This window comes from Rutidosis leptorrhynchoides, chromosome 3 (genome assembly GCF_046630445.1).
Source record: "Rutidosis leptorrhynchoides isolate AG116_Rl617_1_P2 chromosome 3, CSIRO_AGI_Rlap_v1, whole genome shotgun sequence".
Lineage (NCBI taxonomy): Eukaryota > Viridiplantae > Streptophyta > Magnoliopsida > Asterales > Asteraceae > Rutidosis > Rutidosis leptorrhynchoides.
In genome coordinates, this window is record NC_092335.1 from 606328445 (window position 1) to 606354672 (window position 26228).

At 31.8% G+C, this 26228-nt stretch overlaps 1 protein-coding gene across 1 annotated transcript; it reads right to left on the reverse strand.

The window, feature by feature from the left end:
• Positions 1–3203: 3203 nt before the first annotated feature.
• Positions 3204–3674, reverse strand: LOC139902220 (uncharacterized). The gene has a single exon (XM_071884867.1). The coding sequence runs from the start codon at positions 3672–3674 to the stop codon at positions 3204–3206; it is 471 nt and encodes a 156-aa protein (XP_071740968.1).
• Between the last annotated feature and the right edge of the window lie 22554 nt (positions 3675–26228).

Here is a 26228-nt window from a genome sequence, read left to right on the forward strand (position 1 = left end):
CATGTAAATATCAATCTCAATTAATATATATAAACATGGAAAAGTTCGGGTCACTACAAAGTACCCAGTTTGGAACTAGTCTCAACTGGTGTACGACTCGGATGACACCCTGTCAGATCTGCACGCTCAAGAATCTCAACCGCATATTTCTTCTGAGATAGGAACATCCCCGAAGAATTGCATGTAACAGAAATACCCAAAAAATAATTAAGTGGACCCAGGTCAGTCATAGAAAACTCACGATGTAAAGAGGTGATGACCCGCTGGAGAAAAGTGTCAGACGATGCTGTCAAAACAATATCATCAACATAAAGTAGCAAATAAGCAGTATCAGTCCCCTGTCTATATATAAACAAAGAAGTGTCACATCGACTCTGCCGAAAACCAACACTCTGAGCATAAGTCGCGAATCGCTGGTACCAAGCACGGGGTGCCTGCTTTAACCCGTAAAGGGATTTCTGCAGAAGACAAACATGGTCGGGTCGTGAAGGATCACGAAAACCTGGGGGCTGATGCATATATACGGTCTCTGTGAGATGACCGTGAAGAAAAGCATTCTTGACATTGAGCTGATGAACTGGCCAATGTCGAGAAATAGCTAAGCTGAGAACAGTCCAGATGGTGGCTGGCTTAACAACCGGACTAAAGGTCTCGTCACAGTCAACACCAACTTGCTGACTACGACCATTGGCTACAAGTCTAGCCTTATACCTGCTGAGAGTCCCGTTTGCATTAAACTTGTGCTTAAAGAGCCACATGGAGCGAACTATGTTCGTGTCCGATGGGCGAGGCACAAGTGTCCAAGTACTATTTTTAATTAAAGCAGTATACTCTTCAGTCATAGTGTGTTGCCAATTAGGGTCACCGACGGCTTGCGGGTAAGATGTGGGGATAGGCGAGATAGTGGAGACATGTAGGTTAAGGCGCTGGACAGGTTTGGTAGTGCCAACGCGATGTCGAGTAACCATAGGGTGAGTAGATGCCGTGTTTGGTGGGAAGGGTTGCGGATTAGGTGGCGGGGGTGGGGGTGATGGTGGCGTATGTGGCATAGGTGGTGTAGGTGGTGTAGGCGGCGTGGTGACCGTAGCGGGTGGCGGAGTTGGGGAGTGATCAGCAAAGGTGCGTGACAGAGCATTAGGAGGTGGGTTGAGGAAATCATATGTGGTGGTGCTTGATGGAGGGGGAATAGTGGTCGTGTCGGATCCGTAAGGGAAGATGTGCTCATGAAAGGTGACATGGCGTGAGAGGATTATTTTGTTAGTTGCGAGGTCGAGACATCGATAGCCCCGATGATTTGAAGGGTAACCGAGAAAGATACATGGAGTAGATCGTGGATCAAGCTTATTTGTGGTGTTAAGGTGGGGATAACAAAGGCGACCGAAGACGCGTAAGGTGAAGTATGTGGGAGGATGCTTATAGAGGCATGTATGGGGGGTGTCATAAGCGATGGCGCATGATGGTAAAAGGTTAAGTAGGTAAGCAGACATATGAAGTGCTTCGGTCCAATAGGTTGGTGGTAGTTTAGCTTGGAAAAGGAGGGTGCGTATTAGGTTATTAATTGTTCGAATCATTCTTTCGGATTTCCCGTTTTGTTAGGATGTTTGGGTGCATGAGAGGCGTAGTTGGATACCGTTAGTTTGAAATATATTGTGTAAAGTGGTGTTGCCAAATTCCCCCCCCCCCCTGATCACATTGAAAAGCCTTTATTTCTGTATTAAACTGTGTTTTAACAAAGGCACGAAATTGTATGAAAACATTAAGTACATCAGATTTGTTGCGTAGTGGAAAAATCCATAAATAGTGTGAATAATGATCTAAGAACAAGACATAATACTTAAAACCACTTAAACTCAAAACCGGCGATGTCCATAAATCCGAATGTATAATATCAAAAGCTGAAGTAACAATGGAAATAGAACTATGAAACGGAAGTCTCACGTGTTTGCCAAGTTGGCATGCATGACAGAACTCGGGAGACTTCGTTTTATTACACACTATAAAATTATTAGAAATAAGACGACGAAAAACTTCAACACTAGGGTGCTCAAGACGTTGATGCCAAGTGGTGGAGGTAGTAAGTAATGCTTGTTGTTGAGGTGGTGATGGCTGGTGGGTGAACGGATAGAGGTCTCCGGTGCTGTCACATCAGAGTAGTAGCCGGTTGGTCATGTAATCCTTCACAGAAAAACCAAATTCATCAAAACAAACAGATACTTTATTATCGCGGGCAAATTGGCGCACAGAAATAAGGTTTTTAACAATATTGGGGGTGACGAGGACATTAGATAGGTATAACGGGCGGTGTATGTTTGGCAACACACTATGGCCGGTGTTGGTGACGGGAATGGACTTACCGTCACCAACGGCGACCGAAGGGTACATGCAATAATTAAATATAGTATTTAAACAATTAGTGCTAGATGAAAGGTGAGCAGAAGCACCTGTGTCCATGTGCCAACCGGCATTGCTAAAGTCCTGAAGAGTAGCAGCATGAAATGATTGTGGAAGAGCAGTAGCTTGATCAGCAGCTTACGTGAACTGGTACGGCCCAACCATGGGCTGGGCTTGCTTCCCAAAAGATGATGCATTAGGCGGCGGCACATAGTGGGCCGGATAGTAGGTAGGCCCAATAGCGGGTACATATGATGATGCGGCTTGCTGCTAATTCATAAGAGGTCTGGCCCAGTTAGCTTGTGGGCTGACGGTTGGGAAGCCCGGTGGACTGACATGCTGGGCTAATGGCGTACGGGGCCGGAACTGAAACGGCATGGGCTGTTGAACACTAGCGGACCGGTTCGTATCCTGATGGGTTAATAGCCTTTGTTGGGCCGCAATTATTTCGAGCAATTGGGCCTGAGATGGTGTGGATAATCGTTGCTGCTGTGACGAGTTGGAAGACGAGGACGCCCTGCTGGGCTGGTGCAAAAACCGACAATTAGCACCGAAACGGCAATGACCACGGTTAAAGTTGCGGAAAACTTGAGTGCTTGTGGCGGTGCGAGTGGACGTGGATGCTTGGGCGACGAGGACCGTAGGAGCGGAGGGTGTTCCGGCCGACTCAGTTGGCTTAGTTTTGAGAGTCAACTCAATTTGTTCAAGTGTAATCATGGATCGCACGGTTTCGTAGCTTGGGAAAGGGTTGCTATGCATGATGATGTGTTTGGCATGGGGAAACCGATCATTAAGACCATGAATGGCATAGGTCACGAGATCTTATCGGTAATGGTGGTTCCAAGGTTAGCTAGCATGGCGGATATGGCGTCTATCTTGCGAAAATACTGCTCGGGCTTGAGGTCACCGATGTCTAGGGCACGAAGTTCGGCGGTGAGTTCCACAACCTTAGATCTTTTGTTTTCTTGAAATATGTTTTTCAAGAATTCCCATGCTGCAAAGGCGGTCTTTGGTTGCGAGTTTAGGAGCCGTTCTAGGAGAGGTTCGGAAATCGTAAGGTAGATCCACCCAAGAACGGCGGCATCAGCTTTCTTAGCATCGTCATCATCATTGCTAGTGGTGGCAGCTTGAAGAAATTGAGATACTTCGTATGTAGAGCAATGATTTGCGAAAAGAGTGCTCCAATGTGTATAATTGAGTTTGGTTAGGTCGAGCTTGATCGGTATAAGATGCGTGACGGATGTAACCGTGTAAACTTTGTCATATTTAGTTGATGGAGCCATGTGGAAGAAGAAAAGTAATCGGCCTGGATTGAAGATGCGAAGGAGGTTGCGATTTTGCTTTTGTTCTGTTTTTTTTTTTTTTTTTTTTTTTTTTTGTTTAATCGACTAGGCTATTAGGTTTAGGGTTTGGGCGAGGCGTGATGATGATGCACGAATGGGATGGTTTTTAGGGTTAGGGAAAGGTGGCTCGTGATACCATGTTAGATGATAAAAGGGTTTCTTGCCATTACTGAAACATTACATGCATATTTATATTCATCTAAACAATACCCTAAAGGGCCCTTATAGATACGGGCTTACAATAAATCATATGGGCTAATGCATAACTAGACATATCGGCTAACACACAATAGTCAAATGTGTACTCTTTTGGTGATGGTGCACCATAAATGAAGATGATTAGTGGGCTGAACATTTTTTTTCTAAATACTTTCAACTTGTTATGCAAATAGTTACTTCGATCTTGAGATACATTTACCATGGAAAAACAAAGTACCTGAAGGGTTATAAAATGGGCAAAATGCGACTAAAGCCCAAATGTGGCAAAATGGGCGGGTTAGTGTGCGTTAGGAAAGGAGTCAAAATGGGTAATTTTTGGTTCTGTTGGGTTGACCTGAATCAGCTATAAATCTGTCCCATACATGTAGATGATGAGTCAATGATACGATTTAGAAGATTTCAGTAATTACATACTTTTGGTGATTTACAACCAATTTATCCTATTTCCTTTTGAACTATATTTTCATATTACCCAATTAAAACCGTTAGATATAAAATATAACCAAAATGACCTATCCATAAAAAACTGAATATAGTCCACCATTGCTAATGCCCAGAATGAAAAAACTAATTAAGAATAAACAAATAAAAGAGCTCTGAGTTCAATTGGTAGTGTAAAATATATATATATATATATATATATATATATATATATATATATATATATATATATATATATATATATATATATATATATATATATGAATAAAAGAAACAACTCCAGAGTGGCGGAACTTGAAGTTTTTGTTTAGGAGGGCGAAAATTAACATTCAAATTTTTTTTACTACATAATAATAAAATCTACATAATTGAATAGGAAAATAGTAAAAAATAAAAAATAGTAAAACAAAATACCTAATAAATCTATAATTAAATAAGACAAAGTTATGATTTGACATGAAAAATTGTCATCTATGACTAATACGGAGTAGATTGTTGAAGAAGATATGTATCAACTGTTAGATCTATAAAGGCCAACCAAGTTATTATTATATTAAGCCTATCATATGTAAAAAAATTGTATTAAGAGCCCAAAATTGTGGGAGGGCCATGGCTCTCCTAGGCTAAAACATGGATCCGCCTTGGGGATAAGGGGATAAGTGAATCCTGGCCGCAGATATCATCTGACTAAAAAATAACGCGGAAGGACATTTTCGTCCAAACACAAAATATTAATTATTATTCAAATAAAAAAAAAAATAACAAAAAACATGAAATTGGGGTTTTCTCTGCAGATCAAAGCATTCATTCATTGTTACATTCAACATCAGAAACATCAATCGCGATACGAAATGAGAAATTCAAGTCGTAAAAATCGAAAAATAACATTGAACGTAAATGAATCGCGACAAGGTATATTCAACACTCACTAAGAAATATATTCTGAATACGTGAGACATTTAAGATTCATAGTGATTCATATTGATTCATCTTATAAAAAAATACATATGAAAAAAAACTGCAGATGACTGGCGAAGAAGATAGAAAAGGAAAAAAAACCAGTAGATAAAGGGAATGGTAACGCAAAAAAATTTCAAAAAATAGGTACGAATATGTTTTGATATTCATATTGAATTGTACATTCATATTAAATTAAATGCATCACATTGTGAATATTTGTTAAGTAGGTGATAGATTCAGATATAAAAACATTCAGTTGGACCTACTAATGTATTTATTATCTAACATACAATCGATGTGTGTTAATAAAAATCATAAAACTGTGTATTCATATTGAATTGTATATTTGTATTGATCTGAATACATCGTACTTTTTATATGAAAAATGTATTGAAACTCGAAAAATAAAAAATATAACATACGTTAGATGTATGTTAAAGTAGCTGATAGATTCATATATAAGATCATTGAATTGGACTATATGAATGTATTGATTATATAACATACAGTTGACGTATGTTAATAATCATACGTTAGATGTATGTTAAAAATAAAAAAAGGATAACATACATCATATGTAAGTTAATTAACTGATAGATCCAGATATAAAATCATTTAGTTTGGGATATGAAATTAGTAATTTCATAATATACAAATGATGTATTTTAATAAAACAGTATGTATAGAATAATTTTTTTAACATACATTTAATGCATTTAAAGTATGTTATTAAGAATTTGTCATGTAATGTATGAATATATGATTTAAAAACTGTTATGAACTTTAATCAACTATGTTTTATGCTAAATTGTTGCAGGTTTGAAACAACTTTTAGTAAGTAAGAGACAAAAACTAACTACTTTTACTAAAGAAGACATTAAGATACTGGAGAAAGTAATGTTTGAAATACTTAAAAAGAAATTCAACATAATACCCAATAAAAATCCACAATCTATTGTGAATAATAATAATTTTGGAGAAGGAACTAGTGGAACAAAGAAGGAAAAAAGAAATTATAGAAAGAAAAAAAAAAGATAAAGAAGTTGAGGGTGAAAATAACAAGAAGGAAAAGGAAGAAGAAAGCAAGGTTGATTCAGATGATGACTTTGAAAGACCACAGATCAAGAAAATAGTGGAACAAGGTATTATTTATTTTTTAAAAAAAGACACCTATTACAGTTTTTATCTCTTAATTTGATAACTTAAATTACAGAATGTATATAAAAATTATTAAAATAGGTAGAAGTGAACAAAACATAAAGGAAAGAACAACTTATCAAAAGAAAGGTGATAAGACAGACAAACGTGCAAGTAATGAGAAGAAGGAAGATGAAGAGAAAAAGAAAGCAAGTTCAAGTGATGACTCAAAACAACCCCAAGTAAAAAACAAAAAAGAATCCGGTAAGATTCATCTTTAACAGTTATTAATTTATAAAAAAGTGCTTCAACTAACAAAATGATAATAAATTTACAGATGAAGATAGCATAACCTCAAGATCATCACCAAAGTGTGTATACACAGCAATACAACAGATGAATGATGAACAAAAGAGAAAAGTGAAAGAAATTGTATTTGGGTCGATCTTAGCGTTGAAGTTTTCTGAAAATAAGTTGAAGCTTGGTTACTATCTTGTAGATAAGTTTGATGAAAAGTCATCAACACTGAACCTGAAAAACGGATCAATAAAAATTTCAAAGAAAACAATTCATGATGTGCTTGGTGTTCCGATTGGTGGATCAAAGATTCAAAGATAGGATCGAAGTGACCCAGACGATCCAATAACAATTTCCTGGAAAAATCAGTTTACAAAAAAGAAACAAGGGATCCGACCAGGAGAAGTGGTTGAATATATGAAAGAACACGCAGAAGCTGACAGAATGTTTGCGTTAAATTTTCTTGTTATTTTTGTAACTACAATGGCTGAAGGGACGCAGCTTGGAATATATAACACAAAATTCTTACCATGTATCAAAAGTGAAACAAATGTATCAAAACTAGATTGGTGTGAATATATCTACCAGTCTCTACTTCAGAGCAAGGATGGATGGAGCAGAGAACAGTTTTATAACGGGCTATTAATGTTTCTTATTGTAAGTAAATATTTATAAAAAAATTGTTGAATATGATTGTGTAATTATATGATACATAAAAATGTAAAACTGACAAATTAGTTTTTGGATAACAGCTGCTATATTTGGACAGAGTCAAATGTACATGATTTGAATATAAACGCAAGGTGGCAGTGATTGAAAGATGGTCATCTGAAGACATAAAAAAAGACTTGAAATGGAGATGGAAAATGGTGAATTTGGTGAAGGTTTAATAGATGATGACGATGATGATAATGATGTGTGAAGACCCGTCCAAATCCATTTGGACGAATACATCATTCATCGATTTCACAGTGAGATACTGACCTCTACATGATACGTTTTGTAAACATTGCATTCTTTTGAAAAGGCACACCATAATAGAATATCAAATTTTAAGGTTTTTGAAGTTTGATGATTTCTACATATAGACAATCACCGTAAATAATAGTTTACAATACTACATTCGTTGATAATGCAGTCAAAATAAGATACATGGTGATGATTTTGTGAATGCAACGTTTTCTTGAATAAAGCATGTATGACTCCATGCACATAGCTTGTATCACATATAAGCAAGCAGCGGAAGACTTCTAGGAACCTGAGAATAAACATGCTTAAAAGTGTCAACACAAAGGTTGGTGAGTTCATAGTTTTAATGTTGCGCATAATCTGTATGTAAAGGTGGATCACAAGATTTCAGTTGTTTCATCCAGAAATGTTTATCAAAATATTCTACAAGATTGAGCACCCTGGTAACTAAACTTTAACGTTATAATAAGTACCTATGTTTTAACATACATGCAACCAACATGTACAATACACGCAAACCAACGTGTACTAACTCAAATAGCATACGTCTATTTTATAGTTCAGGCTTGGGTTTCTATACCTGGAACAGACGGGGATGTCAAGCCCTATGGATCTATATATAACTACTAGCGCCCACCAGTTCTTATAACCGGCAGTTACTAGTTACCAAAGCTAAGGGATTTTCGGTTCAAACTCAGTGTAGAATTTAGTATGTACTTGTATCCATTGCGTTTAAAATAAAGTGCATGTATTCTCAGCCCAAAAATATAGATTGCAAAAATAATTAAAAAGGGAGCAAATGAAGCTCACCTTAGCAGCACATAAGGTCATTCATCGAAATGTGGTCGAAATTTGGAATGCAAAATAACTGTAGATCTCAACCTAGAGAACATATGTTGGTCAATACATGTCTAACAAGCTAGGTCAGGTCATAGTGTATCACAATCCTAATGCTCAAGACCGACATGCAAAAGTTAACAAAAGTCATCTCAAAAGTCAATCTGACCCAATATGATCTTTAAATCTATACATGTTTATTGTATTAACATAGTATAAGTCTTGATACTTGAACGAATTTATAGTTTATCAAACTCAAAATATTATTTATTTCAGGAGCTATATTATATTTGAATTATCATAGCAATCGAAAATATTTTATTATTTCACATAGTTTTCCAATACTTGTAAAATCAGACTATAGTGTTTATAAAGCTTTAAAACTTGATAAGACAGTCAACTTTGACAATTGTTCAACAAAACGAGACGTGCCTTATATAGAAATTCATTTACTCGATTAGTAATATCTAAAAATCAAATTTATCAATCTCATAGACAAGTTGTTTAAATATTAATTTACAGTTTCAAACACAATTTCGATTAACGTCAAACATAATTCAGTTGACCATAACTTTTAATTAACTTTACTTGTGAAATATTTGAAATGTGACGTGTTATCATTACAAAAAGATTTTTTTTCCTTTCCCAATACATATATGACTGAAAGGGCTGGATATAGTTGCTGTAGACTGCGAATATTTTCAGAGCATGCTTGTACTATCAAATAACACGTCATAAAAAACATATAATGTATGTTAATTTTTAAAATAAATAAAAAACGAAACAAATTTCCAATTTTTTTTATATATTTAATTTTTTTTTGTCTTTTTTAACAACCACATTTGCCTATATATACATATACATATACGTAACAAATAAAACACACATAAAAACTCACTCAATATACTACATAAAAAAAACCCACTAAAAAAAAACCTACCTTATTTTACAAACAAACAAGTCAAACACAACAAAAATGGATTCAAGCATTATACCACCACCAAACTTCATCCATCCAGCAACATTCCCTGGGAAAACAAAAAAAGACAGAGTTTTCATTAAAGAACATCTTCAGAAGGTAAACACAAACATTGCACAGATGCAAGCACTTTGGAAAGAGATCAAAGAAAAAGAAATTGATATAATCCATTTGAAAGAAATTGTGGAAACCAGTGTCAGTGATTGTTTTGGACCTGATAACTAAGATGATGGTTAAAAGAACAAGTTTAATGTTGAAGTGTATGGTATTTTGAAGGATGTTTTAAGTTTAATATATGTTGTTGAATAAGTTGTATTTCAAAGCATCCTTAATAAGTTGTATTTCAAAGCATCCTTATTTTGAAGGATGTTTTAGTTATGTTAATTCTGATGTTGGTTTATGTTATGAATCTTTACTATCTTGTTGTAGTGTTTATATATTTCTATGTAGAAAATGTTTTGATACATCAACTGAATGTTTATATTAATCGTACAAAAAAGCATAACATTATAATACATCAAATGTTTGTTAAAAGTTTTATAATTGAATTCATAATTCATAATCTAATTAAAAGAGATTTATAGAAAGAACATTAACGTACATTGAATGTTTTAAAAAAATGATTTATAAAAATTAAAAAAAATGGTTAAAAAGTTTAAAAGGCTGTAAAAAAAGGTATAGTATTTAAAAAAAAAACTGTCCAACAAAAAAACTTAAAAAAAAATAACTCACGCAACAAGCACCACTAAAGTACGGTATAACCAACCAAAAAACACCCAAAAACACCCAAAAAAAATCTAACTCACGAAAGAAGCACCACTACCGTTTAACCAATCAAAAAACCCCCCAAAAACACCCCAAAATTTCAACAGTTTAAAAAACATTTCAAAGTTAAGAAAACCCTAAAAAAAAAACTTCAGACAAACTCCTGGAAAGAAGAAGAAAAATGTCGAGTAACAACGACGGAAGCAAAATTGAAGGTATAAAATACAAAATTCCCTTGATTCATTGTTTTTTATTTTCGTATATTGTGCAAAAATATAGATAGACAATTCATATACAAAAACTAAAATGACAGCTACAAATTGCTTTAAGTTCAAAAATTAATCAAACATCAAATGTATTTTATATAACATGCATCAAATGTATGTATATATAAAGATACATCAAATAGATTATACAAACACACGTACAAATCAAATTCACTGCTATTAGAATCAAAAATGAAATTAGACTGAAAAACTAGTATTGATTATACGTTAATGAATATTAACGATGAACACCCTACAATGGACACATCATACAAAATCTGGTGAAACAGGTACCAGATCAAGCAAAAGAAAGTATGCAATATCTGGAATAAGGAAAAAAGCTGTAGAAAAGTTGCAAGTGGATGAAACAAATGAAGAAGAACAGATACGAACGACTGAGAAACCAACAAAAGAAGTGAATGAACAAGGTTAGATATTCAAAAATATTTTTTTGTTAAGATTATATGAATTTTTTTGATAAACACAAAATGTATAGATTTAGAATTGTTCAATTATATTAAATATACATTTTATGTATGTTATTAAGAATTCCCCATTTAGAAGAAGAAGAAAGAAAGAAATGTAAATGTAGAAGAAGAAGAAAATGTATCTGATTCAGATGATATTACGATTATTTCAGAGAAGAAAGGTACAAGGAAAAGACTACCAACAAGATCGAGTACAATACTTAGAGAGTTAAAGAGATCAAAACAGTATAAAGGTAATAAAAAATTTAGAATTGTTAAATTATGTATAGATTTAGCATTGTTCAATTTTATAACACATACATTTAATGTATGTTATTAAGAATTTTTGATTTCTTTTATATTATTGAAATATGGCAAAGAAAAAATATTAAAAAAAATAATAACAATTGCAGCAGAACAACAACAACAACAACAACAATACCCAATATCACATGAGTGGTGTATGGGGGAGGTAATATGTAGACAATCCTTCCCCTATCCGAGAATAAAGATAAGTCATTTTTCCACCCAGAGTGAAACACTCTCAAGAGTAGAGAAAGTCATCACTCTCTTTATTCGACGGATAAAGAGATTGCTTCCGAGAGGATCTCTGGCCTTTAAGTAGGAAAAAAGTTTTATTTTTAAAAAATAATAATAATAATAGACACCATGAAAATGGTAGAATCAAATTTCCATGGGTTTTAAATCCTGCCTGGAATTTAAATCCTGCCTGGAACAAATAACAAACAAAAAGGGCTTGAAGAATCAAAACAATAATAGAAAAGAAAAAAATGAAAAGAAAAGAATAGCAGCAAGAGAAGAGCATCCTATTGAGATTGAAGAAGAAGAAGAAGAAGAAGAAGAAGAAGAAGAAGAAGAAGACAACGAAGAAGATAACGATCATTAGGAGATGAAACATACAAGGAAGCAAGCAAACAAACTAAAAATGAAGAAACACTAAAAACAAGAATGTCTCCAAAATCTTTCTACGAAACTATAAAAGTGTTGAATGAGGATCAAAGACAAGCAGTTACAAGAATTGGTTTTGGACAAATGCTAGAAATGGATTTTTGTGAATTGCCATCGAAGTTAGCATATTTCTGTTTCAAAAAATTTAACTATGAAACAAGCAAGATTGAGTTGCCAAATGGAAATATAAATATAACAGAGGGTAGTCTGCACAAGCTGTTTGGGGTACCCATGGGAAGAAAAAAATAGAAACAAGCATAAGGGTAAGGAAAAGAGAGAAGATGACTAAGATATTTAGAGATCAATACAAAGACAGAAAATTACCACATCGAGTGTAGCAGAAATGATAAAGGACTCAAATGAAGCTGGATGGAATTTTATATTAAATTTCTTAGTATTGTTCACAGCAACAATGGTTGAAGAAAAGCATAACACAAATGCCAACCAAACATTTCTGTCCAACATTGAAAATGAAAATCAAATCAAGGAGCTTAATTGGTGTGAATATATTTTAGAGAAATTGAGAGAAGGAGTGAAGAACTACAGGGAAAAAACAATGTTTGTTGGAAGCATATCAGCATTAATTGTAAGTTTGAAAAATAAATACTATAATAATATACTCATACACCTACAGTTGTGACATGTTTTTATCACAGATGCATTATGTCTAATCAACAAGAATTGGAACAATGTATGTTCATGATAAAGGTTTGACAATAAGCAAGTGGACATCAGTTATATTGAAACAAAGAGAAGACAAAGAAAAAAAGCTTGAATTTGGTAATGTCATTGTGATTCCAGAGAGAAGCGAAAACAACGATGGATTAGAAGAAAAGGAACCAGCTAAGGTAAGAAAATGAAGAATAATCATATATATTTTAAAAGTAATTAATATAAAAATAGTTTCTAAAATCTACAAATATGTATAGATTTTGATGATTGAATACAATATTATTGGGAAAGAAGAGGAGCATGCAGCAGAAGAGGTAAAAAAAAAAAAAATACTTTCTTACCATTATAAAGAAATTAAAAATAATAACATACATTTCATGTACTTTAAATAAACATATGAAATCTAGTTTGATGTTTTCAAGTATATGTAACATATATCGGTTGTATCATATAAAAAATGAAATGTATGTTAATAAAACTTAACTAAAATACATAAAAAAAAAAATTGCAGGAATTTTAAAAGGGAATTGGAGAGGGGATATCTACCTGTTGAAAAATATCTTTTAAAGCTTAAAGAAGCTTTTATCAAATTTCCAAATAGCGTGGAGATTAGAGAAATTTCAAGAAGCCTACAAAGTATTATTCTAGAAATGGGACCAGCATGGAGTGAGGAGATGAAACTACAGAATCAAGTGAACTAAACAAATATGATGATCAAAATGAAGGAGAAACAGAGACAAAAGACGATATATTTGATGACGTTACTGAAGAGGTTAAAGTAGCATTATCTGTTTTAGAAAGTTTGAAAACAGGATGCTTGAACAAGGAGGATGAAGAAACTAGAAAAGATATTGCACCTGTCTATAGATCACCATTTAACAAAAGGGAGGTTCATCTCAAACAAAAAGTTGAAATTGAAGAAGCAAACATTTCAAGGTACTTGATGAGCTTAGGAGAAGACAAAAGGTAATGTGATAAAATAAAAAATATGTTATTATATATTTATCTCAAAAATACTATATTAATGTTCAAATACAACTGATGTATACTAATAATTATATATTTTATACAGTTCAACTGTGTACATGAATGGAGAAGAATACTTCTATTTTTATGAATGTCTATTGACCTTAATGTACCCAACATGGGTGAGTTCTACTATAATAGACATATGGTCAAGTATACTGAACGGGCATCAAGCTGATGCTGTACCAACAACACCAAAAAGATTTTTCATGCCGACAATTGTCGTGGTAAGTAAACTATATGAAACATATACAAAAAATTTATTGATGAAATCATTTACTAACTTATTTTTTTTTTTTAAAAATCACGTAATATAGGGACTGGTTATGTTGAATTGTCCTAGTATCAGAAAAGAAGATCAGGAGGAGTTCAACAGAAGTGTTGAGCATTGTCTAAGGCATTTTAAAATGAATGAGGATTTGAAAAGAATTGATCTGGTAAGATAAACAAGCTATTGGTATATATTAAATCAAATTATTTAACTGAAAAAAACAAAAATATAGAATTGAATGATTATATGCAGTTAATCTTCTCGGTTTGCAAATCACAACACTACTACATGTTATGCTTCAATCTAAGAAATGGATATTTAGAAATCATTAACAACTCGGAAGATCCGATAAAAAATAACAACAAATATACAAACATCCTGAAGAAATATGTAAGTACAAATTTCTAATATATATTTTCATCAAATAAATTCAAAAGTTATAAGACTAATGTACATATTAAAAAAAGATGTATATATTTTGATTTAGGTATATATGCTCAAATCATATCTGGAAACTAAAGGTAACAAGAACTTAGCAAGACAAATTGGAAAAGTTGTAAATGAGTTGCAAATGAATTAGAGAACAGTGGAGAATACAAAAGACTGTGGAGTTTTCCTGATGCGTCACATGGAAACTTACAGATGAGAATATCCATGGGAATCTGAACTAAAAAGGAGGGATCGAAGCAAGATAAGCAGCTACTCAAATTAAGAATCAGATATGCAGTGAAGATAGTGACTGATGAAAATAACACATTATGGCCTGACACGGAAAAAAGATGGAAAAAATATGATGCAGATTTTACTGAAAAGGAAAAGAAACAAAAACTGGATAAAACAGCACCTATAGTGTTGAAGATGATTGAAGATAGTTTTAAAAGGAAACAAGTTGATAAAAATTAAATGAAAAAAGAAACAATGTTTGTAATTTGATGTTATTTTGAAACAATTAGATTAATTTCTATAAAAATTGATAAGACTCGTGAATGATATTTATATTAAAAAAATGCTACTTTCGTGCAAAATTTCCAAACAAAAAAACATTAACATACATATGATGTATGTTAAAGTTCTTTCTAAGTTTCAAGCACAAAAATCATTAAAAAAATATATTCAATATGATACATCCGATGTACGGGTAACCAAAATTAAGTGTGTTTTGTTGTATTTAAAGTGTATTTCTAATCCCAAAAAAAGAACAACCTAGAAGCCTTCCTTCCTTCTATATAATAAAGCACAAAATTCATTCATTCTATCCCTATCTCTCTCTCTCAAAAAAAGAAAAACTCTACAAAAAATAATAAAAGAGAAAAATGTCTGCTTCAACATCAAAACCCTCAAAATCAAACAAAAGAAAAACACCACTACAATCACCAAAAACTACCACCACCATCTCCTAAAATTGAAATATTCGAAACTACAGAAGTAACCAAACGACATCCAGAATACGAAAATATGCAAAAATATGTTGGAATTGCAAACAGGGAAAAAATGAAATACGAAGTGCTTTATGAAAATTACAAACAACTGGAGGATGAAACTAAAGAAATAATGAACATGCTTAATGTTCACAAGAACTACTGTGATAAGTATGAATAAATGTATTCATGTGAAATCTTTTTGAATGTTCTTGTGTTGAATCTTTTCTTATTATGGGTTTTATCTTTTGTATTTGTGAAATTTTAATGAATGAATGAATCTATGTTTGTGTTATTTTTACTTGCGTTTAGTTAAAATTAAAATTGTATAATAATATCTTTTTTATGTGAGTTGCAATGATTACAAAAAAATATTTTGTTACTATTCCAATAAACAAGAAATCTAAAAAAATCTGATAGGGTGGCTATAGACTGAAAAAATCAGATCATAATGAACTGTCAAAAAAACGTCTCATAAAATGCATTGGATGTATTTTAAATTTTATTATAAAAAATAACAATAAACCTTACAACTTCCGATTAGCCTATATATATAGCATGAAAGAAAACCACAATTTGTACATTTCAGTTTTAAACATCAAAAACTAAAAAGAAACAAAAAATAAAAAGAACAAAAATAACAAATGGATTCAAGTATCTCTCCACCACCACCAACCATCCAAGAAAACCAATACTTTGCAAACAGCAAAGTAGATCAAGATTTCATTAACCATTATGTTAAAAAAGCAAACAAGAACATTGAAGAAATGTTTGAAGATGAAGATTGTTGTTTTTTGAAAGAAGTTATTTTTTGTTTTGTGGAAATTTGAATATCAGATGTATGAATGAAGTTGTATGAATGAAGTTTCAATTAGTATGAATATTATTTTCTAATCTTTTTGTTAGAATGAATATTAATATTATGTTATGCATATACAGATTTATAAAAAAAAATTAACATGAACATGTAAGAATGAATATATGAAACACCAAATGTATCATATATTCATTAAAATTTACCAGAGTTTTAACTAAAATTCCAGCACATCAATAAGCTACATAACATGTATGTTAAAAAACCAGCGATCTAAAAAAAATAAAAAATATTAAATTAAAAAAAGAAACTGAATAAAAGAAGTTTTTAAAACATTGATATCATTTAACGAAAAAAAAGGAAAAAAATATAATACAGTAAAATGGAAAAAATAACATAAAAAATGTAAAAAAAAAATAGTAAAGATAACCGCAAAGCAATACCTGCACACAAAAAAAGTAACCGCAATGAAAAAACTTATACTCAGTAAATAAAGTAAAAAATTCAAAACACGATAAAAAAATCCCCAAACAATAAGAATACACTCACATACACACATCACTCAAAATTTCAGAAAAACACGCACAATCATCACTCTCATATTTGAACGAACCCTAATTACGAACTCAGAGAAAAACTCCATACAAAATTTACAGAAAAAAGAGAGCAGCAGGATGGAACGAAAAGGTGAACTTATAAAACACAAATTCATTATGATCGTCCTTTTTTTAATATTCTGAAAATATTGATTAACGTTTCATATACAAACTTAAAACAGAACCAGGAAGCCTAAAGATTGTATTGAAGCGCAAAGGTAAACAATAAACACATCTATAATTTGTTATGATTCATCTACTGTATGTTGATACGATGTTTCATTTATATGATCATGTATTTTTTGTTATCGTTCATCTACTGTATGTTTATATGTTTTATTTTTCATCAGATTTGTAGTTTTGTTATCGTGCATATGATATATTATATTAATTTCTTCTATTCTATTCTATTGTTTTGTAGTATACATAATCTATATATAAAAAAAACATATAAGTTATCATTCATCTACTGTATGTTAATATGATGATGCATTTATATAATGATGTATTTTTTGTTATCATTCATCTACTGTATGTTTCATATAATTTTTTTTAATCAGATATATAGGTTTGTTATCATGAATATGATGTATTTTAGTATTTCTTTTCTTTTATTATATTGTTTTGTAGTATAGATAATATATACAGAATCAGCTTGTCTAAAAAAACAATTCAAAGTTTCTTTTATAAAACATCAAATGTATGATAATACAATAAGGTTATGATATCATTTATAATACTTATACATGACTCCAAGTAACAAAAAAAAAAAAAAAAACACACACAAGAATATAGATGCATTACTACTATTTATGGTACAACTAATAATGTAAAAGATACATTGATAGATACATTGGGATCATCGAGCATTGCTGCAGAAAAATATAAAGAGAATCTATCATCTGGGAATAAAACTCGAGAAGAAGCATTCGTAAACGAGCAACATGGAAAGAGTGCAAAGAAAACAACATACAACTTGAAGGAAAAAGGTAAGACATACAAAAATAGTTTTATCAAAATAGATTGTTTCATCTTTAGAATTGTAAAATAAGATAAACTGACAATTACTAATGATTGAATATTCATTTCATAATAAACACAGACAGTAATGTGAATGTAGAAGAAGAGTATGTGTCTGATTCAGACAATGTTACAAACGATAAAGGTAAAAGAAAGCCTACAAGATCTAGTAGACGAATAAAAGATGTGAAAAGGGCAAGAAAGGAGAAAGGTATAAAAATAATATAAGCTTTATAAATTTTGAAATATGGAAATGAAAAATATTAAAAATATATATTTCAGGTGAATCATTGGATAAAAAGGAGCGGTGCAAATCAATGATAAAGAAGAGTAGAAAACAAAAAAACTGAAAAGAAAAGAAAAGTTGAAATAGAAGAAAAGAAGAAAGCACTTGTGAACCATCAACAACTAAAAAAAAAAGATGCCTTAGAAACAAGAATTTCTCCCAAATCATTATACGAAACCATTAAAGTGATGAATGAAGAGCAGAAAAAAGTTGTAAAGAAGATTGGTTTTGGACAAATTCTACAAATGGAATTTTGTGAAATACCTACAGCACTAGCATATTTCTGTTTAAAGAAATTCGACTATGAACAAAGCCAAATTGTGTTACCGAATGGATCTATAAGTGTAACAAAAAATAGTTACACATGCTATTTGGTGTTCCGATGGGACCAAAAAAGATAAACACTAGTGAAAGGGCAAAAAAGGGGGACGAAGTGACTCAAAAATGGAGAAAACAATACACAATCGAAGGGATTAGATCAAAGCATGTAGCAGAAAAGATAAAAGGATCAAATGAATCAGGATGGGAGTTTATATTGGATTTCTTAGTGTTGTTCAGTTCGATAATGATTCAAGGACATAAAAACGGGAATGTCAATCAAAACTTTCTGAGTAACATTGTAAATGAAGAACATATAAAAGAACTCAATTGGTGTGAATATATGCTGGAAAGGTTGAAAGAATCTATGAAGAAGTACAAAAAAGGGCAAATGTTTGTCAAAAATATATCTGCTTCAATTGTAAGTTTAAAGAATAAATACCATACCAATCTATTCATACAAATACAAATTACAGATGTAAAAATTACGTTATATAAAACTAACAAATGTTTAAATCACAGATGCACTATGTGGAATCAACAACTATTAGGACCATGTACGTCCCAGATAAAGGCTTGACGACAACAGCTCTATTGAAGCAAAGAGAAGAGACAGAAATGAAGCTTAGATTTGGTAATGTTGAAGTGACTGCTGAAAAGAACGTAAATAATGATGAAGAAAGATTACCAGAAATCGAAGAGGTAAGCACTGATAATGATGAGTTATTCTAAACAAAGATGAAAAATAATAACACATACTGCTTTATGTATAGGTTTTGATGATCAAATACACAGATGTTGAGGAGGAAGGAAAACAAGAAAAAGAAGAGGTATAAAATAAAAATTAAATGAGATGTATGTTATCTGCTAACGTTGATTGTATGTTTGTTAACTAATAAAATTAATTTGATGTATGTAAACTGATAACATTCATTGCATATATGTTAATATGCATAAGTATAATTTTAAACATGAATCAAATGCATTCGAATTTTAGCTTGTTGTATACAATCAAATGGATGTATGTTACCTAATAACATTCATGACATGTATGTTATATTAACATTTATTGGATGCATGTTAAATAATTACATTAATTGGATGTATGTTAACTAATAACATTCAAATAGATATATGGTAATTGATAACATTAATTGGATGTATGTTAACTAATAACATTCATTTGATGTATGTTAACTTATAACATAAATTAGATGTATGTTAGCTGATAACATTGATTGTATGTTTATTAACTAATAAAATTAATTTGAAGTATGTAAACTAATAACATTCATTGTATGGTAACCTGATGTATGTTATCTAATAACATTCATTACATGTATGTTAAATAATAACATTTATTGAATGTATGTTAAATAATTACATTGATTGGATGTATGTTAACTAATAGGTAATTGATAACATTAATTGGATCTATGTTAACTGATAACATTTATTTGATGTATGTTAACTAATAACACATTTAAAAGTCTATTAACTGATAACATTGAATGTATGTATGTTAACTAATAACATTCATTTGATGTATGTTAACTGATAACACATGTGATGTATGTTAACTAATAACATTATTTGAATGTATCTTAACATTAATTCGTATAAATTTAAACATGCATCTAATGTATGTTAACAAATATACAAATTTTAGCTTGTTCTATTCAAATGGTGGTATCATACAAAATCAAATGCATGTAAAAAAAACTTCATCAAAACTAAAAAATAAATAAATGACATGTATGTTTGCAGCAATGTGAGAAATAGATTGATGGAGGATATGAAGATGTGGAAAAGTATCTTAAGAAAGTTAAAGAAGGTTTGATCAAGTATCCAAATAACATGAAGATTAAAGAAGTTTCAAAAAAACTTCAAAGTATTATTGAAGGTATGAATTCAACATCGTTTGAGGAAAGGACTCCTTTACATTTGATTGTAACTGAAGGAAGATGTAGTAGCTACAAAGAATATTCTGGAGTAGAATTCAATTTAGATTTTGAGAATGAAGGAATAAACAGAGTAAACACCGTGAGAGAAAATAAGGAAGAAGATGTGAATGTTGAAAAACAATACAGATGGAGTGGAAGGTTTGTTTGAAAAAGAGGAGATGACAAACAATGTGAATGTGGAAATGGATAGTCATATTGTCAAAAGTTTAAACAGAAAGCAAACCGATGAGGTGAATGTTACAATGGAGGATGTTGTAGTTGAAAATTTGAGTGAAAAGGAGGAAACTGGAGAGAAAGTGAATATGGAATTGGATAAGCCAAATAATGAGGTAAGTGCTGGGATTGAGGAAGATTTAAATGAAAGACTGATAGAAGAAAACAACAAGAAAAAAGATGTGACTGTTGAAATGAATACAGATGAAATGGAAGGTTTGTTTGAAAAAAAGGAGATGACAAACAAAATAAATGTGGCAATGGAGAGTCATATTGTCGAAAGTGTGAAAGAAAAGCAAACTGATGAGATGAATGTTACAATAGAGGATGTGGTAGTTGAAAATTTGAATGAAAAGGAGGAAAATGTAGAGAAAGTGAATATGGAATTGGATAAAAATGAACAAGAGATTATATTTGAAAAGACAAATGATGAGTTAAGTGTTGGAATTGAGGGAGATTTAAATTTAAATGAAAGAATGAGAGAAGGAAACAACACAAAACAAGATGTAAATATTTCAATGAATACAAATGGAGTGGAAGATTCATTAGAAACAGAGGAGACGAAAAAGAATGTGAGTGTGGAAATGGAAAATCATGGTGTGGGTGCTGGAACGGATAATGATGAAATGCAAAATAAAAGTTGTGATGAAGAAGAAGCAGCACGAGAAGAAGTGATGGAAAATCTTTTCAAAGAGTCAATCAGGATATTTGAGAAAGAAGAATATTTGGTTGAAAAAAATCAGAAAGAAAGAAGTGTGAATGTGGAAATGGAGACAGAAATTATAAAAGATTTTAATGAAAAAATGCAAACAACAGTTGAACAGCAGGATACTGTAATAGGTGTGAATGTGCCATTGAATAGTGAAGTAGTGGACAGTTTGTTTCAAAAAACAAGTGGTGATGAAGAAAAAATAGCAACAAAAGAAGGAATACCAAATGTTTCAGGAGAGTCAATAGACATGATTGGAATGGAGACCGAGAAAGAAAAAAATTTGGTTGAAAAGGTTGAGAAAGAAAAAAGTGTGAATGTTGAAACTGAGACTCAGATGGTTGAAGATTGTAATGATAAAACAATTGATGATGATGATGAAGAAAATACAAACGAAGTGATTGCAAATATTTTGGGAGATCTGAAGAATGATAGTTTATTTTCAGGTGCAATAGATACAAAAATAAGCAGAGCAGGAAAAAAATTGGAGAAGAAGGAGTTGTCAAATAAGGGAAAAGAGAAGATGAAGAAAATAAAGGAGAAAAAAGAGGAAAAAGAACTATACGATTACCAGCTGTATACAGATCACCTTTTAATAAAAGGGAGGTTGAAATCACAAAAAAAGTTGAGAGGGGAATGTTAACTATTGCAAGATACTTCATGAGCTTTGGAGAAAAAGAAGGGTAATTTGATGAATAAATCATATCATATTTATTTATTATTAGACAACAAATATCATATTATAATATATTATATACAATTTACAGGTCATTTATTTACTATAACAATAATGAAGAGATAATAACAGATGAAGCAATGGCAACCTTAATGCACCGAGTGTACGTGAAATCAAGTGTGATAGACGTATGGGCAGGAATTTTAAACAGGCAAGAGATACATGCTGGGACAAACACCAAAAAATGATTGTTCATGCCAACATGTATAGTGGTAAGAAAAATTAATAAATTGAACATATACATAAAAAATTTATTGATGAAAAGAAAACTGAATGCTATCTAACATAATTATGAAAAAAAATATAGGCACCCGATTATCGGAAACATAACAGAATACTCAATATACATAAAGATGCTTTCAACACAAATGTGGAGGATTATCTGAAGGGAAGAAATTTGAATGAGGATATGATCTGGTAAGTAATGAAACAAGTACGGTATATGTAATCCTCATACGAGTGCTACTTATTTTTATTATAAAAACATACTGAAATGATAAATTGCAGGTAATGTTCCCGGTATGCAAATCAAATCACTTTTACCTGTTGTGCTTCAATCTTAACACTGATGTTCTGGAGATTATCAACAATTCAGCAAAAAAAGAAAACTTGAAGACAAAATATGGAAATGTTCCAAAAAGATTTGTAAGTACTATTTATGTAAGTACATATTGAAAAATCTATATAACTAATACGTCAATGTTGACTTAGGTGACCTCGTTGAAAGGATATCTAGAAAAGAAAGGTAACAAGAAAGCAGTTGAAAAGATTGGATCAGGTACAACCGAGCTACAAATGGCCTGGAGAACAAATGACAATAAAATTGACTGTGGGGTTTTCTTAATGCGACACATGGAAACATACAAAGGTGAATATCCATGTAACAGTGAGCTACCAACAGATGAGAAAATGCAGATTAGGTGTTTAAATGAACTGTGAGTAAAGTACGGAGTGAAGATATTGAGCGATACAGAAAATATATATTGGCCTGAGTTGGATGCAAGAAGAAAAGAGTATAAAAAAGATCATGATGAAAAAAACAAAGATGAAGAAGTTAAAAGAAGGGATAGACAAGGCCTTAAAAATAAAAATTTGACTGGGAATGAATTGATGTAAGAGGAAACAATGTTTTGTGATTCATATAATCATCTGAAACAACTAGTATGAATGTATGAAAATGTACCTGATGCATGAAACAAGTAGTATAAAACATACGTGATGTATGAATGTTGGAAGTGTTATATAAAAAATTGTTTGATAGATAAACGATAACCAAAAACGCAAATTTTTAAAAATAATTATTGATTAAAAAAAACATTAAATTAAGATACATATGATGTAAGATACATATAAAAAAATACAATGCATGTAATGTATGTTATTGTAATATAAATATTTTAAAAATCATTACTCCGTATTAGTTAAAAAAACTTATTAAAATACATATGATATTTATTAATGTAAATTGCACGTGACAAATGGGGTTTTACACACAAAAATGTATGTATGTATATATATATATATATATATATATATATATATATATATATATATATATATATATATATATATATATATATATATATATGCATGTGATGTATGTTATTGTACGTTAAATATATTAAAAAACATTTATAGAAAAATCTGGAGATAAAAGTATATATATTACAACATATCACTAATAAACCAAAAAAAAAAAAAACTTAAAAAAAAGGAATGTTACTATGTATTAAACTGAATGATATAAAAATATTCAGAATTATTGATAAAACTCAAAGTCTAAGTAAAAACAAATAGTTCTTTAATCATCAACATATTAAACTCACATAACATGTACGTTAAAAAAATGTGCTTAATCATCATAGTCTTCGCCTTTGTCTGAATAAACATCTTCGTCATCACCCTCAAAATTAGAAAACTCTGAATCAAGGTCTACAGTGTAAGTACGAACATTATGACCAATGATATCGGCTAAAAAGTCACATTTTTACCCCCGATATTGAGTCCCAAAAGCATAAAGTTCAAAACTTTGTTGGCAAAATAATCGCTTTTTCAGTTAAATCTGTAGATAAAGTAATTACAAAGACGATGCAAAAAGAATCAAGAGAAATAGAGCTAAAACGAAGATACAAGAACGAAAACGGTGAAAGAAGAGAAATCAAGTTACGATCCAGTGAATTGAGGCTGGCTAGTCACAAAAAATGGCCTACCATACGGCTTGCCAAACGACTTGCCAGTATGTTAAACGGCCTGCGAAATGGTCAGGCAAACGGGCTCGATAAACGGCCTGCCTAGAAAACGGCTTGCCAAATACGGCCTGCCAAACGGCCTGCCAGCCATTTGCAGGCATTTTTCAAGTCTATTTAAGGGCTTTTTGTCATCCAATTTCCATACACCTCTCTTCACTCTCTCACTATAATACACTTTTTCTCACTAGAGCTTTCAAGGCCTTCTCACCTTCGAGCGGGAAATTAAGTACCCGAAGGCGAACGTCGAAGATTATAATAGGAGCGGTCTAGATGATGTCAGCACTTGTAATGGTCCAGATCTAGTCTGTAAATGGTGAACGCTTTCCTGAATTTAATGAAGTTATCTTGTTATCTTAAGTTGCTTTCATCTTTCATGATTATCTATCTTTTACAAATGTTTATTACATGTTGAATACTTTTTCTGAAACTTTTCATACTGTTATGCTAAAACCTTGACGGTTTAGAAGTTTAATTTACGAATCACCCTTTCTGCTTATTCACGTGGCTATAACCTAGTATTAGGACCTGATCTACCCTAGGATACAAGGTAAGTAGTTATGTGTGCTTAACGTCACAATAAGGATATAGTACCTACGTACGAATAACCACTTATTCGTCATAGAAGAGCTGCCCATTTAGGTTGTGATTAGAGTTAGCAACAGAGAGTTCAGTGAACACTAGCTTACTCAAAAGCATGATTCGCATCAGAAGCAATGTTCTTAAGATGTTGTAAGATGATCCGGGGTTGAATAAGTGATCGCAAAGGAGAGACCTCTATTCCAATTAGCAGTACCTTAAGATTGTACGTCTGTTAATGTTAAGGCATAGCATAGTGATTAAATGCTAGGATATTACTTTAGTTAGACCAACTAGGATTAAGAAAAGCTGAGACTTTCCTTTATTGGGTATACCACTTTGTTCATGTACCTTGGATTCTATCCATAAGGTCGTTTAAACCTTTTAGGTTAACGTTGGGAGTAGGGATATCCGTCTTAGCCAGAATCTTCAAGGCTTAAACTCTTAGTGACAAATCAGTTAGGTTCATTGCCCAGTTGATTGAGGTTTAGTGTTTATCCTAGGAAGTTAAACTCGTACGATAATTCCCCTTCAGAATCCTATTCTCCATACCTATCTATCTTTACCTTTATAGTCAAATTACTGTTTTATTGAGTTAATCTTAATCTATCACCTCTTGTCACTAGGGTTAACTATATAGTCACTTTTGTCCCACATTACTGAGCAAACATACAAATATACCAACCTGAGTTATAATTACCACTTACTCGTTAAAAGGAAGACAAGTAGGTGAGTTATAGATAGGAACCCCAGATAAATATAAATGATAAAACCATTACGCCCCTGTTGTAGCTAGCTCTGACGTGTTGCGGCCTAACGACACCGCACAAATAAAACCGTCCGTTTTGGCCATATCACGGGGGTTGTAAGTTTTTGGCGCCGCTGCCGGGGACTTATTTTCTGTCTGTTAAGGTAATCGTTGGTTCTGTTAAGATATCTGAGATTCTTGAGTGGTGTCTAAGAAAGACAATTATACACGGACTTGGTTGTTGGATTTTCTGAACAGTCTCCAATTATATTGGAACCAAAAGGATCCTGCCTCTCCGTTGTCTGCCTGGCCACTTGTTTCAAAAGATAAATTGACAAGAAACACATATGCATAACAAGCAGAGAGTTTGTCGGTATAGGATTTAAAGTCGCCATTACAGTAAACCCTTTTCAAAGTTTTAAAAACAAAATATTAATTATGGTATTAATTTCTGTAGATTTCAGTTCAAACTTAACCGACTACGAAGAAAGTGCGAAAGGCAGTTGCTCTCCCACAACTTCAGAAACCGGCAAAATTTTTCTGTATAAACCTAAAACAAATCTAAACCCTGA

What these genes read in the sequence shown, in the direction of transcription:
- LOC139902220 (XM_071884867.1), bottom strand. Translation starts at nt 3,674, where the DNA reads ATGGCTCCATCAACTAAATATGACAAAGTTTACACGGTTACATCCGTC.